This window comes from Pongo abelii, chromosome 18 (assembly GCF_028885655.2).
Source record: "Pongo abelii isolate AG06213 chromosome 18, NHGRI_mPonAbe1-v2.0_pri, whole genome shotgun sequence".
Classification (NCBI taxonomy): Eukaryota; Metazoa; Chordata; class Mammalia; order Primates; family Hominidae; genus Pongo; species Pongo abelii.
Window position 1 is genome coordinate 74,589,229 of NC_072003.2, and position 22,555 is coordinate 74,611,783.

General features: G+C 45.5%; 1 protein-coding gene across 1 annotated transcript in view; it reads right to left on the minus strand.

The window, feature by feature from the left end:
- Positions 1-610: 610 nt before the first annotated feature.
- The window catches only part of CFDP1 (craniofacial development protein 1), a 136,964-nt gene continuing 115,019 nt past the window's right edge, over positions 611-22,555 (minus strand). The window contains exons 6-7 of the mRNA XM_002826649.5: positions 11,753-11,911; positions 611-942 (exon numbers count right to left, since the gene is read on the minus strand). Coding sequence (XP_002826695.1) covers positions 852-942; positions 11,753-11,911 — 250 coding nt within the window. The 3' untranslated portion in view covers positions 611-851. The remainder of the gene's footprint in view (positions 943-11,752; positions 11,912-22,555) is intronic.

The window sequence follows — 22,555 nt, forward strand, 5'->3', positions numbered from 1 at the left end:
CAGGTTGTGGGGTTTCCTGCTTTATTAATATGAATGGTCTCTATCCCTCTTTCCCTCTCCACTGAAGACGTTACTCTCTTACTCTCCTCCCCGCTGTTCTGCAAAGGTCTGACTCTAAGCAGGAAGTTTGGAATTTACATTTTCTTATGAGTATAAAAAATAAAATCCTTCAGAATATTCTTTGACAAACTAAAAATTAATGAATTACTGAAGTGGGAGCATATCTGAATTTAACTTCTTTGGGAAGAGGAAAAAGGCTGAAGGGAAAAAACAGCTAATTCAGCAATAATAAATCCTGATTTTCAGCCTTACATGCCATCAGTAGAATCCACTCAGGAAAAAGAGATCAGAAGAGAAGCCCGAGTGGAAATGAGAACAAGCTGCGAAGGGGCCTGGCATTCCAGTCACTCTAGTGAGCCGCCTCCTCTAGGTCTTCGGGGCAAGGCTGGCTGCAGAAAGAGCCTCTTGGCCCCAGAAAATTCACACCCAGGTTGGTCAGCTGTCTTCACCATGCCTGGCAAGACCTCTGCCAGCCTGGACAGACCTGGAATGTGCTGTCTTGAACTGGGTGGGACTTTGCAGCAGAATAAAGGGAAGGTGAGTGAGGTCGTCATCTTCATCATCCTCTCACAGGACCAACTTTTATTTTATTTATTCATTTAAGGACAAATTTTTAAAAGTAAAGTGAATGAAACCATTTGTGATTAAGATACATAGACAGAACTTCAATGTAGAAAAAAAAAGACCTTGCTGGGAAACAGATGATGAGAAACACTGTAAAACATTTCACAGATGCACAAAAAGCTCACATTGTAAACAGGATTAAGCTGCTCTTGATTTTGCCCGTAACATCAAGGTTTCATTTTGCTCAGCCTGAGATCTCGCTCAATTTCAAACTGCCTGTGATCCACTCGGTCGAGGAAGGCTTTCCGTTCAATGTACCTAGAAGAAGATGAAAACAGTGTTTGTCAGTAGAATCCAGTAGGAGAAACTCCTCCCCTGCATGGTCCTGTCCCCCAGGGATAAACTAAGTTACAGTAAATGGTGCCGAGAGTGACCACCCATGACTCTTCCAGTACAATCCAAACCACTCACATTTGGTCTAAACAAGGATGGTGAAAATAAAAGGAAGGCAACAGCTTATCAATGGGAAAGTATATTAGAGGCTGGGTGGCAGGAAGATGTTGCAATTTTCTAACAAGACTTTAAGGGAAGAACAAAGAACACCGGTTTACACAGCATGGGTTCAAGTCCTAGCTCTAGCTCACTGATTAGCTGGGCAAAGGAATGAACATCTTTGAGCCTCACTTTTCTCTACAGCAGCATGGTGATGCTGTTTTTCTTGGCTTTAGTGGTGTGTTGAATTGGTGGGTAAGAGAAAGCTACGCCTCCTGCATATATACATCAAAACATGAAAAGGGGGCATGTGGTAATGAAGGAAAGAAGACAGTAAAAATGACCTCACAGGGCTGCTGTGAAGGTGAAGTGAGCTGAGGTTCATAAAGTACACACTTTAGAACCGATTTAACTGCTTTGAGCTCTTTTCTTCCCCTCATCCTTTTCTCCTCTCCGCGGTATCCTCCACCCTGTTTGGGTCTAGGTTGCTTCTGCTCAGATGACGGGAGAACTCTTTCCCTAAATGCCTCTAAGAGAATGAGGTTAAGGGCCTCTGATCTCTCCTTTCAAGGATCCCCTTGAAAGGTGGATACTCTGCTCCCTCATCTGGTTGGGTTCAGCAAACTTCCCTCTGTCCTCCAGGCAGGACGGGAAAGCAGCAAGGGCTGAAGCACAGGCGCGCTTGCTGGGAGTGAGGCTGGCTGCTTAATGAGACACAGCTGCATCTTAATGCACCTCCTCACCATGAAGTGTGCCGCGATGTGCCTGGGGGGAGGAGATCTCTGCCGCTAATTAATCTATGGAGAGAGCAAAAATTGCCATCGAAAATAGGAGATATAATTGAATCTCTGCACTAATTTTTCTTTTGTTGCACTGTGGAAAATATGCATCTGTCATTACAAAGTCATTACATTTATAGTGAGAATGCTACCAGGTTCAGAAACCTGTGTTCCCCTGCTGAGTCCAGGGCCTTGCTTTCCCTTCCAACAGCATCCTAGGAAGCACCATCCATCCTACCTCATTTCCAGCTAGGCCTGACTACCCTGACCCTTCTGGAGGGCTGGCCAGAAATGTACAGGCTCTGAGGCCAGAGGGCTGGAGGTTTGAGTTCTGTCATTTGCTGTCTGTGACTCTGCAAGTCACTTAACCTTGCTAGTTCTGTTTCCTAATCTGTAATAAAGATAATAAATAATGGCTAGTCGTCTCCACTCTGAAGGACTGTTGTGTGGATTAAATAAAATAGTGTGTACATCACACGGGGCACAGAGCAGGTACTCAATAAAATGGTAGGTAACGTTGTTATCATGGTTTTAGGAAGCCAGCTTCCAACAGGCTCCTAAGGACAGTAGATGGCCCAAGTCTGGACTTAGGGTTTCGGCAATGAGGAACCAAAACACCTGGTCTGGCTCAGGTACTAAGCTGCTGTGTCAAAACCGTCAATGAGGCCAGAATGGCTGGAAACACAATGACAGGGCCTGCTCTTAGGTTTGATAAAAGCCCTTGGGGTCAGGGTTGTCAGATTTAACAAATAAAAATGCAGGCTGCCTGGCTGAATTCGAACTTCAGAGTCCCTGGCAGTCAGGGAAGCTGCAGACAGCATGGACCCCTTTAGATAAAAAGAGAAAAAGAGAAGACAGGTAGGGAAGTGTAGACATCTAACAACAAACTCACTTCCCACCTCCCACTAAGAGACCCGTGATTCTCAAGTGGGGGCTGCTAATCAAAATGGCCTCAGAGGTATGTTCACTACAACTGGTCATCTTTCCACCCCAGCCCCACCAGCCCAAGGGAGGCTCACTACCACAGGGACCAGGATTTTGACAGCACTGCACTTTAACTGTCCCTTGGAAGTGCCAGCAGAAAAAAAGAGAGGTGAGCCTCAGCATGAGATCTTGCTGTGCTGTTGTTCACCCGGGGGTGTAAGAGGAATTTAGGGTATGTTTCAAGAGCCATCTTCCAGTGCTACCTGTCTGGGAGATCAGGTGGAGGGAAGGAGTAAGTATGTGGCTTTAAGCATTTGGGGTCTTTCTTCCTGATTTTTTTTTTTTGAGACAGGGTCTTGTTTTGTGGCTCAGGCTGGAGTGCAGTGGTGCAAACACAGTTCACTGCAGCCTCAACCTCTCAGGCTCAAACAATCCTCCTGCTTCAACCTCTCAGGTAGCTGGGACCACAGGCACACACCACCACACCTGGCTAATTTTAAATCTTTTGTAAAGATAGGGTCTCTCCATGTTGCCCATACTGGTCTCGAACTCCTGGGCTCAAGCGATCCTCCCACCTTGGCCTCCCAAGTGCTAGGATTACAGGTGAGAGCCATCGGGCCCAGCCCTGACTTTCCTGTAAATAAGAAGTGACACTTAAATGAGGATGCTAACTGGGTATGAATAAAGGTCCTGCATGTTCCCAGAAGCTGTGTTGGGTCCAGCTGACGTTGAGACTATCAAGAGTGAAGCCCAGGTTGGGTGCTAAACAGGCAGGTGCAGCTGGAGTTTAGGTTTAGGGAGGCCTCAGGCAGCAGTGAGGGGAACACGTGCAGGATGCAACTGAATTCTCAAGGGCAACCCAGACAAAGGCCATCAAGGCAGGTCTGGTGACTATTCCCCGATTCACAGCCATCTGCAGCTGCTAACAGGATGCCTGTGACAGCCTTGGTTTACGGCCAAGAGCTGACCATGAACAAAACTACTTGATATGGACTCTCCCACTGCCAAGAGACAGAAAAGGTGCTAAGAATGACAGTAGCTCTGACATTTAGTTTTTGTGTGACTTTGGGCAAGATACTTAATTTTCAGTGCCTTTTTTTCCTTCTCTGTAAAACAGAATAACAATTACAATAACCCTCTGGCAATACAATGAACTGTGAGAAGTGCTTTGTATACAATAAAACCAAAAATAGCTATGGGAGTTGTCATGGGCTTGGGGTTCTTGCTTCCCATTTTGCGTGCGTGCGTGCGTGCGTGCGTGCGTGCGTGCGTGTGTGTGTGTGTTTTTAGTAGAGATGGGGTTTTGCCATGTTGGTTAGGCTGGTCTTGAACTCCTGGCCTCAAGTGATCTGCCTGCCTCAGCCTCCCAAAGTGCTAGGATTACAGGCGTGAGCCACTCTGCCCGGTCTTGCTTCACATTTCTTCTGACTTGACTTTACCTCTAAAGAACCTCAAAACCCAGGGCAACTGGAACAGAGACCAAGAGACTAAATGTCCCTGAAAGAAGAAGGGCTCATTAGGAAGGCCACCTCCTCAAAGGTGGTCCTCAAAGGTGGCCACTGAGACTCAGGACATTTTCATGCACTTTAAATGGGTCACGGTCCCCGAACAGACCCACCTGAGGACAAGTGCAATGGGAATCACGGCTCTTGCTCTTGATGTGTCCGGGTGCTTTTCTGGCCTGTGCGCAGCCCTTTTGGGGGCCCAGCATGACTCAGTCCAGTCCACAGGGAAGCCCAGTGGTGGGGAATGCATCATCCCTTTCTGCTTCCATTGCCTTCTGTGGCCCATTTAAGAGGCTCTTCACTTTCTTTAATAAAATATGCTAAGAACCTAAGGGATTTTCTAGTTTTTCCTTTTAGAACCAGGTTAGGCACAACAGGCTCTGACATCTTTTGAATCTTCCAACCCAAATTATTTATCTGCCACCAATTTCCCTGAGATCTAGGCCAATGAAAAGGGAGGGAGAAATGGAAGCAGAGGACAAGAGAAGGGTAGAAAATGCTACTAGGGAACATGTCAGTACAAGGCGAGCATCCCAAATCCAAAAATCCGAAATCTGAAGTCCTCCAAAATCAGAAACTTTTAAAGCACTGACAAGACACAAGTGGAAAATTCCACACCTGACGTCTTTGCTTTCTGATGGTTCAATGTACACAAACTTTGTTTCGAGCACAAAATTATTTAAAATACTGCATAAAATTACCTCCAGGCTTTGTGTATAAGGTACATATAAAACAAATGAATTCTGTGTTTGTTTAGACTTGGGTCCCATCCCCAAGATTGCTGATGATGTAAAAGCAAATATTTCAAAATTGAAAAAGGTCTGAAATCCAAAACATTTCCAGTCGCAAGCATTTCAGATAAGGGATATTCAACCTGTATCTGGGAACCCACCCTGCAGGAGGACAGAGGGCCTTTGAGGGTGGTAAGGCCCAACGGAGTGCTGAGCCGACGTGGTCACCCTGGCTGAAGTCCCTGAGATGCCTCCTGCCCCGCTGGTCAGGAAGAGGGAGAGCACAGGAAGTGCAGGGAAACCTGAGGCAGTCACTGAGGACACTCCAAAGCTGCATTACTGTCATGCTCCCTAGACAAAGCCAGCATTCTGTTCCCCAAGTGAGCATTCAAGGCAGCACAGACACAGGACAAAAAGTGGGTAAATGCATTTTCCAACACCAGAAAGCAATGGGCTACGGAAGCACTCCGAGGCTAGAATAAAGCTCTGGGAATGATGTACAGAGATACGGACTTTGCTGCCTCGAGAAATGCAATTGAAAGAAGCAGTTTGCCCAATAGTACACCTCCCCCCTTCAGGAGGATTTAACTTGCAAACATCTCAAGGGTTAGACTGGAAGGGCGGTTTCTAATTAAGTTTCTTCTCCACTGCCTTCTTCCCCTATCACCTCCAGGTTGTGCTGGTTCTGAAAGAGTGACCCTGAGGGGTCATGAAAATAGATTTTTTTGGAGAAAGAAAATTATTTTCTCCAGTCCCTCCTTCATGCCTCTCCAACTCACAAAAACACCTGGTCTTCAATTGTAACCTTCAATTGACTGGTCAGACGCAGCAGCTGGCACTAGCCAGTGTTTATCTTCTCTATGCATGGATTCCTCCCCCTAAGTCAGTTGGCCCCCGCCTTAGCACTGCTAGATGCCAAGCTGCTGCTGCTGATCACCACCAAGAAACCTGTATAATGGGTTACAGGACTGCAGGGCTGATCCTGGAATGCTATACTGGGCCCTGGGAGTCTGGAGCTCAGAGGAAAAGCAGCAATTCTTTGCTGGACAGATGACTGTCTCCGGTACAGGCACTTCAACCAACTCTGCTGACTGAAATGATGCCTGGATGGAAACATCATTCTGACGTATTATGTTCTTCTTTTCTGGGTGATTAATTCTAATTCTACTTGGCCAGGTGCGGTGGCTCACGCCTGTAATCCCAGCACTTTGGGAGGCTGAGGTGGGTGGATCACGTGATCAGGAGATCCAGACCATCCTGGTTAACATGGTGAAAACCCGTCTCTACTAAAAAAAAAAAAAAAAAAAAAACAAAAAATTAGCCGGGTGTGGTGGCGGGCGGCTGTACTCCCAGCTACTTGGGAGGCTGAGGCAGGAGAACGGCGTGAACCCGGGAGGCGGAGTTTGCAGTGAGCTGAGATCGCGCCACTGCACTCCAGCCTGGGGGACAGAGCGAGACTCCGTCTCAAAAAAAAAAAAAAAAAAAAAAAATCTAATCCTACTAGACCGCCAAACAAAAGCCATGACTATCTGCTAGCTAGTGGGATGGGTGTTTAGACACTGCCACGGTGCAGCACCTGCTCTGGGCTGGTAACAGAATAGGGAACAAGATGTTGCCCTCAGGGGCTTACTGTAGATGAACAAAACATGACAACATGCATCAGATGATAGTAAGTGTCTCGGAGAAAATCAAACCGGGTAATGTGACTGAGGGTTCCTTGGGTGGGGGTACTCTAGAGTGCCATCCGCATAGAGCCCTGGATGACAAACCAGAGCCTCCTGGGGGAGGAGCACTACACAGAGACAGTGAGGCTGGGCTGCAGTGAGCTGGGGGAGAAGAGGACAGAGGTAGGCAGGGGACAGCTCGGGGAGGGCCTGGTTAACACTGATTTGAAGGGTTACCGGGGGGCGTTCCGCAGGGAGGAGATGAAAAATGGTATTTTTAAATGACTGCTTCCGCTGCTGGGTGGAGAATGGATGAAAGGGTACAGAGGTAGAAGCAGGGAGCGGAGCAGATGTCTGCGGCCTGTACAGGGGTGGTGGTAGTGGGGCTGCACGAATAGAAATAAGCTGAACTATTTTGTGATGAAACCATCAATTGGACTTGTGGGATGTTGGTGGAAAGACAGGAAATCAAGGATGAAGCCCAAGTTTTTCTTTTTTTTGAGATGGAGTTTCGCTCTTGTTGCCCAGGCAGGAGTGCAACAGCATGATCTCGGCTCATTGCAACCTCCGCCTCCCGGGTTCAAGCAATTCTCTAGCCTCAGCCTCCCGAGTAGCTGGGATTACAGGTGCTCACCACCACGCCCGGCTAATTTTTGTATTTCAGTAGAGACGGGGTTTCACCATGTGGGCCAGGCTGGTCTCGAACTCCTGACCTCAGGTATCTGCCTGCCTCGGCCTCCCAAAGTGTTAGGATTACAGGAATGAGCCACCATGCCTGGCCCCAAGCTTTTCTTTTAACAGTAGGGTAGACAGTGATGTGCCATTTTCTAAGAAATCTGAGGAATGAGGGTTCTGTTTATGGAGGGAAAGCAAGTATTTGGTTTTGAAAGTTAAGTTTGATGTATCTTGGACAACCAGAAGGTGATGTCAACTTACAGCTGAAATGTAAGCCTGGAGCTCAGTGGAATGGTCAGGGCAGGGGATACTTTTTTTTTTTTTTGAGTCTTCAGTAGAGAATGGTAGCTGCCACTTGCAACTAGTGAGCTTTCCTGGGGAGGAAGAGATGACCGCCCAGGGCCCAGCCCTGGGACTTCCCAAGTTTAAAGGCCCAGGGAAGGAAAAAAAGCCAGCCAGGGATTCTGGGAGAAATGCCACCAAGCTCTACTTCCCACCACTGTGGAAAATATTCCTGAAGAGTTGGCAGGAACACATCAGGAAGAAACTTAAAGGAATAAAGCATCTAGCTTTCCAGTAAGGCCCGAGGCATGGTGAGGTCAGTAATGGCAGGTGGGAGAAAGAAAAGCGAGCACAGGACTCATGGAAAAGGGAGAGGACTCCTATTGATAAACATGCCCGGCCTTTCCTCTACTTATTTAATTCCCACAATAATCACAAGAGGTATATTAAAATGTTTCTACTTTATATATGAAGAAAATGGGGCTGGTACCTATGGTATGGGAAGAGCCAAGATTTGAATTGTTTATTGTAAAACATAATATACATACAGAAGAGTGCATGAACTGGGCAAAAGCAATGACTCATTATAAAACAAGTGCTCGCATGGCTCTGACTTGGTTAGAAGTAGAAGGCTAGAGCCTTGAGGAGGTGCCTGTATAATTCTTCCCCAAAAACCTGCAGCCCACTCAGGTGACAGCCTGCCCAGAGCCTGTGTCTGTGTCTTCATTTCCTTGCTTTAAGTTTCTTTTTTCCCAACATTAGAATTTTGTTGTGTCTTTTTTTTTTTCTTTTCTGTAAGGAGACAGGGTCTTTCTCTGTTGTCCAGGCTGGAGTGCAGTGAGTAGCTGGGACTATGGGTGCATGTCACTGTACCTGTCTTATGCCTCTAGAATTTTGAACCTGTGGTCTAGTGATTCTAATCCTTGGCTGTGCATGAGAATCACCTGAGAAGTAAAATTTAAAGATGCAGATATTTGTGACCTACCTGTTCTAGCCTCCTGATTCAGCAGCTCTGTACAGAGGTGGTCACCTGAACTTTGGAAAATGTCACCAGAGGATTCTCATGCTCAGCCAAGGTGAGGAACAGAGCTCCAGTCCCTTCACTGGCCTAGGGGCTGGGCTCCTTTAATCCATCTGCAGGAGCCAGAAAAGGAGAGTGAGTGGAGATGTGGGGCTGGGCACTCAAGAAGGCAGGTGAGAAGGGCTGAGGCAGAGCACAGAGCCAGTAGATCTGCACTGGAAACATGTAGTCACATCTGTGGAATCTGGCTGGGTGAATGAGGGGAGAAGCCTCAAGCAAAGGAGGGAAAAGCACAGCATAAAGGAGGATGGTATTAGTTAGTTGTTCCCTAACCCAGTTATGTGACTTTCCACTGCCTGAAAAGTTCTCACTAGGTAGATGTTCTTTTTAATCTTGTTTTCTCTTCCAGTCTACATTTTGTTAACTCTTCCTGTCTTTAACAGCACCACTCCTTACTTTTTTTTTAATTGAAAATTTTTATTTTTTGGGACAGGGTCTCACTCTTTCACCCAGGCTGGAATGCACTGGTGCGATCAGAGCTCACTGCAGCCTCAATCTTCTGGAGGTGAGCGATCCTCATGCCTCAGCCTCCCAAGTAACTGGGACTACAGGTGTGCACCATGCCCAACTAATGTTTTTGATTTTTAGTAGAGGCAAGGTCTTGCTATGTTGCCCAGGCTGGTCCTGAGCTCAAGCAATCCTCCTGCCTTGGCCTCCCAAAGTGCTGGGATTGCAGGAGTGAGCCACTGCTCCCAGCACTCCTTACTTTTCTAAGATCTCTATTAACTCAAGCAGAGTGAACACTGTCCAACTCATATAATCAATATTCAGAGAAGCAATAATGTGTAGCACACGCTGATAGTTCCTCTGCTGTCTCAGACCACTGTGCAGGAGTGGAGAACAGGACAGAGCTGCGAGTTACTGGAGCTGAATCTGAATGGAGAGGTTTGGGGCGCATGTCAGAGCTGCCACTCGTGAAGAGACAACACTGCACTTCATCCGGAGTCTTCCCCTGATCACTCTGGCTCCCTCTCCCTGTCCTGTAGCAGTCCAGCTTAGACTGATCTAGAAGTCTGCTAGTTAAACAAGCTCATGAAGCTATTTAAAATGTTTTTTTTGGGGCTGAGCGCGGTGGCTCACGCCTGTAATCCCAGAACTTTGGGAGGCTGAGGCAGGTGGATCACGAGGTCAGGAGTTTGAGACCAGCCTGCCCAACATGGTAAAACCCGTCTCTACTAAAAATACAAAAATTAGCTGGGCGTGTAGGCGCGCACCTGTAATCCCAGCTACTCAGGAGGCTGAGGCAGGAGAATCGCTTGAACCCGGCAGGCAGAGGTTGCAGTGAGCCAAGATCACGCCATTGCACTCCAGCCTGGGTAACAGGGTGAGACTCCATCTCCAAATAAATAAATAAATAAATGAATGAATGAATGAATGAATGAATGTATGTATGTTTAGGGAAAAAAAACCCATACTGGTCAGCTTCCAGGTTCATTTAGATAATCTTGAAGCCTAATTTAGAAATATGACCTCCCCCCAAATAAATCCTTTGTCTATCATTAATAAACTGAATGAGCTGGGTGCAGGGGTGTGCCCCTGTAGTCCCTAGCTACATAGGAGGCCGAGGCAGGAGGATCGTCTGAGCCCAAAAGTTTGAGACCAGCCTGGGCAACATAGTGAGACCCTGTCTCTTAAAAAAAACTTGAATGACTTGGACTTAATGCAAGCCTTTATGTGACAGGTGTTCTGTAAAGTGCTTTATGTATATTACATATATGTAAGCAATACATATATTATCTCATGAGATCATCACAACCACACAGTGAGGATGGCATCATTGTCCCAGTTTTATTGGTAAAGGAGCTGAGCCTCAGAGGTGTCCAGTATGCTGGTGGAGAAGAGCTTACTGGTAAGAAGCAGAGCTGCCGAGCAGCCAGGGCTCTCTGGTGGGACACTCAACATTTCCTTTCATGGCTAGGGGTGAGGACTGTTGATTTTCAGCCATGAAGCTACTTCTGTGATAACTTCCTTAGTGCCTTCTGAGGTCCGTTAAGTACTTATGAACACCTTTTCTTTCTTTTCTTTTCCTTTCTCTCTCTCTCTCTCTCTTTCTTTCTTGAGACACAGTCTTGCCCTGTCACCCAGGCTGGAGTGCAGTGGTTCAATCTTGGCTCACTGTAACCTCCACCTACCGGGTTCAAGTGATCCTCCTGCCCCAGCCTCCCAAGTAGCTGGGATTACAAGCGTGCACCACTATGCCTGGCTAATTCTTATATTTTTAGTAGGATGGGGTTTTGCCAGGTTGGCTAGGCTGGTCTCAAAATCCTGACCTCAAGTGATCTGCCCGCCTCGGCCTCCGAAAGTGCCGAGATTACAGGTGTGAACCACCATGACTGGCCACCATTTCTTTCTTGATTTTTTGTTTAATCACCAGTAAGACAAATATGACAACGAAAGGACCCTTTTTACAACTGAATACATAGGTTATGAACATCCTCTTTGTATTCCACAGCGAAGAGAAAGAGGTGCAAGTGATGGCCTGGGGTGCTGTCTGAGGGCCTGGCCTATCACACAGGCTTATAGCCAAGGGTAAAGCCCCACCCTGGGCCATAATGACACAGACAAAAAAAATTTCACAATAATGCAACATCTAGGCATTCCATTGGCTCAGTTTTTGATGGATTTGAACTAGTTTGGCTTCTCAGAAGGACAAATGATTCAGATAAGGCCAAGGCTACTACCATGGGCCAGATCCAACCACTAGGCAACTTACAGTTCACTGGAGCTGTAATTCAGCAAATTCAGCTTGGCAGATGTGACTGGCCCTGAGAGTACTCCTCACATGCCCCGCCTTCCCTCCACCCGCAGTGGCCTTCCCAGTGACAGGCCCTGCCCCACACTGGAACAGAGCCTTACTGACAAACCGAAGTGTTCACATTTTTAGTTCCATCATGAAAAGCTCCTGCTTGCTTACAGTGGGCAGTTTGTCTCCAATAAATCATTTGATTTCAGGGTTCTGAGGATTTTCCAAGGCATATAACCTACTCCTTCTTACCCCTCTTTCCCTCGATTATGGATGGCCAGTTCTTCACCAATCCCCTCTTCCTCCTTGAAGCTCTCCCAGTCCAGTTTGGACTTCTCAAGGGTGCTCATTTTCTGCTTCTTGGCACCAATTTTCCCCAAAAGGCTGCTCATGCCACTTGATCTTTTTAACCTAAGGAAAGAAAATATGAAAGATGTAGCAGGTAAAAACTCTCATCTCTAGATTAACAGTTTTTCTGATGCAAATGGGAATCCCCTAGATTGGAGCCATTTATCTTAGTGGAAGCCATGTTCATATTTGGGGCATTTCCTTCCTGGTGTGGAGAGCACTGTAAGTAAACTGGAATTCTAATGTGCTTTTCCTGCTTAACACCACTGTCTGCTCTCCTGAGCTGCGAACAGGAAATCCTGCCTCCTTCAGACCTCTGTGGGCTGTGTGTGGCAGGTCTCTGCTTGCAAGGAGGGGAGGAGCAGCGCTTCAGGCAGGGCTTTGGAGTCACATGCCAAGGTCCAACTTCCAGCTTAACTGTGTGACTCTAGGCCAGTTATTTACTGCATGTTCCGTGGTTTCCTAATCTACAAAGCAAATGCTTACTCACAGGCTGTGGTGTATCTTACACGTAAAGGGCTAAAACAGCACTTGGCACAGCGTCAAGGTGCAATAAGCATGAGCCACTCTGAGTCACTGTCATCGTTTAAGCTTAAAGCCCCAGGGGGTTCTTTTAAGAGAAAGAGAACCAGTTCCCAACACTGATGAGTGAAAAGTCACAGTACTGTAAGAGGGTTCTAAAATCAGTTTCCTTTCAACTCCTGTGAGTTGGGCCCTGGTTTTTTCCAGGAGGTGGAGAACATTCCTTACTCTGAAAGCTCACACGGGGAATGTACAGCCTGTGCTCCACTTGCTGGTGATGCTATCATGGACAGTGGGAGAAACCCCAGATGCCCAAATTCAAGTCTTGGCAGGTCAAATCTTTCCAGTCATTGTTAAACATATGAGATAAAATAAGAAAAGCAAAATGCAGTTAAGATGGTATGAGGAAAGGTTTGGTCCCTTTATGAAATGAAACGAAATCATCTACCAGCATGTAGGAACTTGGAAGTTATTTTCTGCCTCACAGGGATATGCAAGAAAGTTAAACATTTAAAAACTATGAGCTAATGTCACATGGTCTACTGATAATAATACCTTTACTTGTCTAGAATGTTTGTTCTCCAAGTGCTTTTGTAGCCATGATCTCATCTAACTCTCACTAAGGCCTGTGACACAGGACCCAGTCTCAGAGTTGGAAGGGATCATCTTCGAAATAACCTAGTATCACCCTAACCCATTCCAAAACCCCAAGTCCCTGCTGCACAGCAGGGTGAACGACTACTCACCCCCTGTGCCTGGTGTGAGCCAACAGGCCAACGTCCACACTGAACACCAGATTGCTGGGACTGAACAATGACCCTAAACATTCTCATTCTATTAACTTTAGTATAGAGGATGTCAGCTTCCCTGTTTGGGTCACACCCCAGTACATGCTGAGCTTAAGATCAACTCAGAATAGGCTGGGCAAGCTTCATCATCCTTGTATTAAGTTGGACAAATAAACAAAGTTCAGAGAGGTTAAATGATAAAACAAGGGTCAAAGCAATAGACAATGCAGATCCGGGACAAAGCAAGATCTCTCCCAACTCTCAGGGTGGTGCACTGCGCTATCTCGCCTCCAGATGAGAGGTGACTTGAGAGATTTTCTCATTAGTTACTTTACTTCCCAGTTTGCTTAAGAGAACTCCACATAGCTCTTTATGAGCTTTCAATTCATATCTTCTAAGCACTGTTTTCCAGACAACTCAACCCCTACAACGTCATATGCGTGCGTGAGCACACACACACACACGCGCACACACACACGCGCGCGCACACACACACACACACACACACACACACACACACACACACACACACACACACACACACACACACACACACACACACTCTCTCTCTCTCTCTCTCTCTCTCTCTCTCTCTCTCTCTCTCTCTCTCTCTTTCTCTTTCACCATTTTACCAGGAACGGAGCATGAGTGGGGATATGGAAACTTACTGTGTTTCAAATCTTTTTCCTTCTCATCTTCCTTACTGCTACTGCCCGACTTCTCATTCTTATATCACCTGGATAATTGAACAGCCTCTTTACTGGTCTCCCTGACCAGTTTTTCCCCATCCTCACTCAATGGCCCTAACCTGGTATCTACTGACATGCTGTAATTAGACTGAATTTTCCAAAACACAAAGCTTATCATGTCTTTCTGCTTAAATGTCTCTTCACTGACCCTTTTTTATTTTTATTTATTTATTTTTTTGAGACGGAGTTTCTCTCTTGTTGCCCAGGCTGGAGTGCAGTCGCGCGATCTCGGCTCACTGCAGCCTCCGCCTCCCGGGTTCAAGGAATTCACCGGTCTCAGCCTCCCAAGTAGCTGGGATTACAGATGTCCGCCACCACGCCTGGCTAATTTTTTGTATTTTTAGTAGAGACGGGGTTTTGCCATGTTGGGCAGGCTGGTCTCAAACTCCTGACCTTGGGTGATCTGCCCACCTCGGCCTCCCAAAGTGCTGGGATTACAGGTGTGAGCCACTGCACCCAGGCCCAGTGACCCCTTTTAAAAACATAATAATTAAAATAAATTTTTATGTATTTACTTTTTTAGAGACAGGTTCTCACTCTGTTACCCAGGCTAGAGTACAGCAGTGAAATCACAGCTTACTACAGCTTCAACCTCCCTGGGTCAAAAGTGATCCTCCCACCTCAGTCTCCTGAGTTGCAGAGACTACAGGTGTGTGCCACCACGTTCAACTATCTTTTTTATGTTTTGTAGAGACAGGGTCTTGCTATGTTGCCCAAGGCTGGTCTCAAACTCTTGGACTCAAGCAATCCTCCTGCCTTGGCCTCCCAAAGTACTGGGATTATAGGTACAAGCCACCATATTAAGCCCTATCTCAGCTTTAAAACCACTTCCTCCAGAAAGCCTTCCCTAACCTCTGGATTAGGTGTCCCTGGTGGTATTTCTATCATACCAGTTCTTTTCATATGGGAACACTGATCTTTTCTTTAGATGCTTGTGAACTCTTATTTCAGCTGCAGCTGCACTAGATGGTTCTGGGCAAGTGCAGACTCACTGTTGACAACACCCCACCAAAAGCATACGCCTGAGGACTTTCCATTTCTGGCTGCAGGGTCTCCTCTGAGCCTGCCTGCATGCCACAAGTACTGCCTGGACAGGTGGTGGAGCTCAAGCCAATGGGGCTAGCCTGAAGGAACACAAAAGCCGGTGGTTAAATGGCCAGCCTCCTACCCTCACAAGGTAGCTGTAGGAGATGGAATGCTTCTCAGAAGTTCTGGTGGAATCAAACCCTTGTGGCCTTGGAATTGTACTCTTATATTGACTTTTCCTCCTTCGTTGTCTCATTCTTTCCACCACTCACACCTGCTTCCTGGGATCACTTCCCAAATAAACTCCCTGCACTCAAAATCCTTGTCTTACGTTCTGCTTTGAGGGGACTCTAAGGATTTTAGGAGAAAAATTATTTTCCTCGTGTAATCTTTATCTTTCTGTGGATATTTAAGTTCCTGTGTCTCCAAACCTCTCTACCCATTGATAGAGTTCTGTGAACAGTGAGCATTCAATTAAGTCAACAATGTCACCTGGATTACAGAACCAATTCATGGAAGAGAATCAGATCTTTGTAGAACAAAGTATTTTTTAGAGCACTTCTACACTGGAGATTTTAAGGGGAAGAATTCACTTTTATTCTCCCATCAGCTCTCAACAGCCCAGGGTTCCCTATTTAATTTGGGCAGCACCACAGGCTATGTACGCCACCTCTCCCCTTCAGCCTACAGCTCCACTGGTATTCCTGGGTTAGGCCATCTTTTTGACGAATTACTTTGAGAAGTCTATGAGAAACTTGATTTTTTGATGCACAGCAGTGAGAAGGTTTCCAGAAAAGGAAAAAAACCATAATACCCCTTTGCCTTGCTCACCATTAAACATCAGTAAAATGTCACCTCTGCTATTATGCTTTTGGGGAAGGCTTCCAGCTCTCCTTTCACTGGGTCATTAACAAGGTGTAAGATGTCCTAATGTGACAGTCTCTAAAGCAAAATGATCTGTCTTTTATTTGAGGCTAAATCAAAGTGAATGACACACTGATAGCAGCAGCCAGAACACACAGGGGGCTCATCATAACCAGGAGACCAGCAGCTTCTTCCTAGAACCTGGTTGTGGGCTCCCTCAGGGTTCTGAGCCCCCCCACTCACCCTCCCACCCTGAGAGGGGTTTCAGTGTCCTAATCCTGGCGTCATTTCAGCACAGCTTTCAGAAAGGCAGATTTACTGTGACCTTGCCCCTTTCTCTGCCACAAAGGTACATCAACCAGGCTTTCAGGAAGCCGAGGCAGGAGAGAATCAGTCTCTGGGCAGGGGCCGCTGACCCTATTCTGAGAAAGAACACAGAAAAGCCTACTTCAGCCACACACCTCCCTCTGAGAACTACGGCTAGCAGGGGACAAATCAGCACTGGCTCTCCAGGCATCTGGCAGCTGTGTATATTGGAAAACTGTAGAATGGGGAGGTCAGAATTCCCTTGGAGATTTGTTTTCATCAAGAACCAATCCAGCCAGGCGCCGTGGCTCACGCCTGTAACCCCAGCACTTTGGGAGGCCAAGGCGGGTGGATCACGAGGTCAGGAGATCAAGACCATCCTACCTAACACGGTGAAACCCCATCTCTACTAAAAATACAAAAAATTAGCCGGGCGTGGTGGCAGGCGCCTGTAGTCCCAGCTACTTGGGAGGCTGAGGCAGGAGAATGGCATGAACCCGGGAGGCGGAGCTTGCAGTGAGCCAAGATCATGCCACTGCACTCCAGCCTGGGTGACAGAGCAAGACTCCATCTCAAAAAAAAAAAAAAAAAAAAAAAAAAGAACCAATCCAGTTCCAGACCAACAGAACCACTGGTTTCTTTGTTCTTTATCCTAAGCCGTAGGGCAAGGTACTGCCAGAAAGTCTGCTTTAACAGACCACTCTCCAGACAACGGTACTTCATTCAGTCAAGAGACTCCTCACCCACCTGTTGCAAGTCAAAGTTCAAAGAAATGCACCATGCGCTTGCTCACCCAGGTTACATCCCAAATGTTATGCTGAGGCACTCTGGAATGTTATTACCAAGATGTTTCCGATGTCACAATGACATTGCAACCACCTCCTCCTGAACATCACATGACTTTGTTGACCTCACTACCATAAATTTGATTTAAAGACTAATCCTGTTCAAGGAGTATGGACTTTGCTCTCACCAGCCAGCTTCCATGCCATAAGACAGAGTGGCTGAGTGCAGCTCATACTGGTGAATGAGACACTTATTTTCCAAGCTTATCTTTCTTGCATATTTTGTTCAGTTATCCATCAATCAGCAATTATCTTCAACTCCCTTCCCACCATACCAGACCAAGACCTATCATAACACCAGACACCAACCAAGACCTTGATTAAGAAACGCAGAAAAGTAAAAGAGACACAGAATGTAAAATGACAAGTCATCTTTTTCCTTTCTAGGTTCAAAGTTTATAATGATAATTTTCTAGTACTTATTCTGCTTCTCTTTAGCAAAAGAAATGTAATTTTAACAAAAATGTCATTGTAACTAAACAATAAACTTCATCCTGTTGAGTCTGTCACAGAGGTATTAGGGTAACTTGTTTACTTTGTTCCATGTCCATCAGCATTGACTTGGATTTGTCCAACCGATTTATTTTGTAGCAAGAGCACTATTCTATCTGACCACCCTCAGCAATGCCCAGGATCCTGCTATTTGTTTAAAAGAGGTACTGGCAAGGAGCTGGGAGAGTAACTTGCCAAGTGGAAAGGCTGACAGGGCTTTGTGAAGGATGGTAGATCTTTCCCGGTGATCTTTAAAATCATCCCCAGGTACCCAGCTGTCTCACAGAATAGAATTTTAGGTTTGGAAAGGAATTCAGAGTCATTCATTCATTGTATTCATTCAACAGAGATTACTGAGAACTTACTCTCTACCAGACGCTGTGCTCAGAATGGGGATATAAAAATATACAAAGCTTAATTTTCGGCTTCAAAACAAAAATCTAGTGGAGGACAGATCAACATACAGGCAAACTGTAACCACATATTATGAGGGCACAAAAGAAGAAGAGCTGAAGGGATGTTTAGTCTAACCTCCTTATTTTATAGATCAGTCAACTAAACTCCAAAAGGTTAAGAAACCTGCCCAAGTTTATAGCAGGAGACTTGGGGTTAGTACTCAGTGCTTTTGATGCCCAGACTACTGTCTTTTCCACCTTGCTTGGTGCTAGATTTAAGTCCAAGTAGCTGGGACTATAGACATGTCACCAAACCCAAATAATTTAAAAAACATCTTTGTACAGACGGGGATCTTGCTATTTTGCCCAGGCTGGTCTCGAACTCTTGGCCTCAATCATCCCACTTTGGCCTCTCAAAGTGCTGGGATTACAGGTGTGAGCCACTATGCCCAATCTACTACATTTTTAATGGACTAAATCCTCATTATTTGACAATGGACTTACCCAAACACTATTTTTCTCATAACAAAATATTCAACACTACACTTGAACTGACAGACCAGTACCAAAAGTGGACCAGCAAGGATAGGGTTAACATGTGTACAGAAGCACCACTGACCTTTAATCCAAACTTCAACAAGTGAAGGCTGGATTAAGTCTATGCCTTCCATCTAATAGCCTCCATAATCACTAAAATGCAACTTATTTGGAACAAAAATTCTTTGGCAGAGATATGCAGTTTCCTCAGTATTTGTCATCTGCTTACAATGTAGGAATGGACCTTTACAATTTTTTTTTTTTTAAAGAAATAGAGTCTTGCTATGTTGCCCAGACTGGCCCCGAACTCCTGGGCTCAAGCAATCCTCCTGCCTCAGCTTCCTAAGTAGCTGGGACTATAGGCTCACACGACTGCATCCATCAGGAATTTTTGTAGCTCATTCATGAACTATTAATATTATCCAGAGCCACGGAAGGTCTGAAAATGGCCTGGAACTCTCTGAGAAACAGGAAGAAAGCAAGCTTATGAAGATAATTCTTCGTTGAGGGCTGTCTGTCTTGAACCAATGTTTCTCTTTCACATTTTCTCTGGAGTTAGCTAAAATCTGTAAGACTAAAAAGTACAGCTCAAATCCCTGGGCAAATTCCACTACCCACCTGTATAAATCTCTAAGTAATCTCCCCAAAGCCCAGGGTTAGACCACTCAAGGAAATGGACTGGAAGCCACTGATGGCATATTAGGGAGCTAGTTTTAACTCCCATTCACTTCTCAACACTGTATTGACAGTACTCTACGCGATAACGGCCTCAGGAAAGCAGAAAACCAGAAGTATGACAAGAAGTTACAAAGATTTTTAAACCTTTTGTGGCTTGAAAAATTGTCAGTACTTTTAAATCTGTTAATAAAGTTGATAACAGTGCCAGCAAAAAAAGTGCCATCTATCAGCAAAAGGCAAAAAGAAAAGCTGGCAAGTAGCAACAGCTTTACCATTTTTTTATACAAACAGAAAATGATTTATTCCTCAGTTCTATTGTTCTTTGCTAAGCCAATAGTGAAGGGCACTTACATTTGTCTGATTTGATTTCAGCTGCTCTACATCTTTATAACGTGTGTCTAAAACATACCTATTTTAGTGATAGAAGTCCTGAATTCTAATATCTCCAGAAACATATTACAGAAAGCCCTTGCCAACCCTTCCTTCCATGCGTTGTTGAGCAGAGGTGTGTTTTGCCCTGTTCTGGCCTCTCAGCTGACTGTCAGGGAGAACTAAGAAATTTTAGCTGACTTTGGCGCTATTTAAATGAAGAGCTCTTCCTATATAAGATACCACCATCCATTTGTAATTACTAAGACATGGACTGTTTTCCCAAAAGCGGTAGAGGTACTCTAAATGCAGACTCCTGGTCTCTATTATAATCAAGGACATTCATTCTGAGAATGTCAGATGGGTATAGGGGCTCTGAAGTGACAGTGAAATGGACTTTTTCTCTGGGACAAGCTAACTGACCTGCTGGGCAGTCTCAGTACTAGCACCAAGAGAAAGCTAACATTCTTCTCTGTCAAGAACAGTCCTTTACTGGTCTATTGTTCCACTGCAACCAGCCAACTCAGTGGCTTTGTGTCTCTTGCCACAAAGAGTAATGTGTTGTTTGTGTTTTATTACTCTGCTTACTTCAGACCTTTCAGAGAAGCTCTACATTTGGTAAGTGTTAGGAAAGTGCAGATCCTCTTCCACACCCTTCCTTGGTGCACATAAAACATCTGTGGTGCTTGGTTCGTGCATATAATGCAGAGAGAAATGCTGCAGGAAGATGTAAAAGAACTTGTGCTACCAGGTAGGCATGTGAGAGTTTTTTTTTGTTTTTTTGACAGGGTCTCGCTCTGTCACCCAGGCTGGAGTGCAGTGGCGTGGTCTCGGCTCACTACAGCCTCTGCTTCCTGGGTTCAAGCGATTCTCCTGCCTCAGCCTCCTGATAGCTGGGATTACAGGCGCCCACCACCACACCCAGCTAATTTATGTATTTTTAGTAGTGATAGGGTTTCGCCATGTTGGCCATGCTGGTCGCCATGAGGCCTGGCCTCAAGTGATCTGCCCGCCTGGGCCTCCCATAGTGCTGGGATTATATAGGCAGGAGCCTCCCTCCGCACCTGGTCAGCATGTGAGTTTTAAGGTGTGTGAATGTTCATTCCACTCTTGCTTCTGAGGGATGTTATATGGTGAAACATGCCTTAGTTCTTCAGAAAGCAAAATATCATTAAGCTGTCTTCTCTCTTTGCATGTATTCCCTTGAATTACATAAAAGAAATTCCATAGAGAATCTCAACTTGAAAGTTTGAGTTGCTGCCCCTAACTAAAGCAAATGAGATGTCTTAAAGTCAAATGAGTGAGTGTTCAGTGTTTACTGTTTTTTTTGTTTTTGTTTTTGTTTTTTTAAGACGGAGCCTTGCTCTGTTGCCCGAGCTAGAGCGCAGTGGTGCGATCTTGGCTCACCGCAACCTCCGCTGCCGGGGTTCAAGCAGTTCTTCTGCCTCAGCCTCCCGAGTAGCTGGGGTTACAGGTTACCGCTACCACGCTTGGCTAATTTTTGCATTTTTAATAGACATGGGGTTTCGCCATGTTGGCCAGTCTGGTCTAGAACTCCCGACCTCAGGTGATCGGCCCGCCTCAGCCTCCCAAAATGCAGAGATTACAGGCGTGAGCCATCGCACCTGGCCTTGTTCATTGTTATATTTGTCTATTTGAACAGAAAGAAAAGGAAGTGAATAACTACCTTCAACGGCAGTAAGATAAGTTACTTAATGGGCTACAAAAAGGAATACCAATACGTGGAAGTACCGATACCTGCTACAACATGGATGGACCATGAAAACATTACGTTAAGCGAGAGAAGCCAGGAACAAAGGACCATATATTGTATGATTCCATTGACATGAAACGTCCAGAATAGACAAACCTACACAGACAGAAAGTAGATTAAGGGTTGCCAGGGTCAAGGAGAAATGGGCATAGGAGTTAGGGGTGGTAGCTGCTGACAGCTAATGACAGATAAAGGGTGCAGGGTTTCTTTTTGGAGTAATGAATATGTCCTAAGTTGTAGTGATGCACAATTCTGCAGATACACTAAAAGCCATTTAATTGTAGACTGGTATGGGAATTATACCTAAATAAAACTGTTTTGAAAAATGATAAATGACTACTCTTTCTCTAGGTACTGGATTTATATGCTCAATTTATCTTTTATCATTCAGAAAAATAAAAGGAAATAAAGGAAAATATTTTTATTTTATTTATTTTTGAGACAGAGTCTCGCTCTGTCACCCAGGCTGGAGTGCAGTGGCGCAATCTCAGGTCACTGCCAACGCTGCCTCCTGGATTCAAGCAATTCTCCTGCCTCAGCCTCCCATGTAGCTGGGATTACCAGCACCTGCCACCACGCCTGGCTAACTTTTGTATTTTTAGTAGAGATGGGGTTTCACCATGTTGGCCAGGCTGGTCTTGATCTCCTGACCTCAAGTGATCCGCCTGCCTCGGCCTCCCAAAGTGCAGAGATTACAGGTGTGAGCCACCATACCTGGCCAGGAAAATATTATTAAAGGAAAAATGTGTTTCCTGGATTCACAAAAGCATCACATAATTGGGCCATCATTTGGCCAACCTAAAGAAAGGCTTCAGCCTGGGCGACATGGTAAAACCCTGTCTCTACAAAAAATTTGCCAGGTGTGACGGTGTGTGCCTGTAGTCCCAGCTACTTGGGGGCTGAGGTGGGAGGTTTGCTTGAGAACAGGAGGCGGAGGTTGCAGTGAGCAGAGATCATGCCACTACACACCAGCCTGGGTGACAGAGTGAGACCCTATCTCAAAAAAAAAAAAAAAAGAGAAGGGTTTCCCAGCACAGCAATTTATAATGATGATATTCAATAACGAGAAATGGGGCGCTGGCATTAATGAACCTTGAGGCTGTCTCTTGCTTTTTCTTCTTTGTTTTTGTAACCTTAAGGTGGTAACTCAGAAGGGTTATGTACAAGAATTCCAGTATGGTCTGGTGAGGAATTCCAATATGGTCTGGTGCAAAAATCCCCCCAACTTTATAGTTTGAAAAATGTGAAACTGAAAGAAAAGTTGAAAACAGAACCACTATTTATCTAAATATGCTTCACTTAGATTCAATTGTTAACATTTTGCCACATATAACTTTTCTTTCTATATATAAATTTACTTTT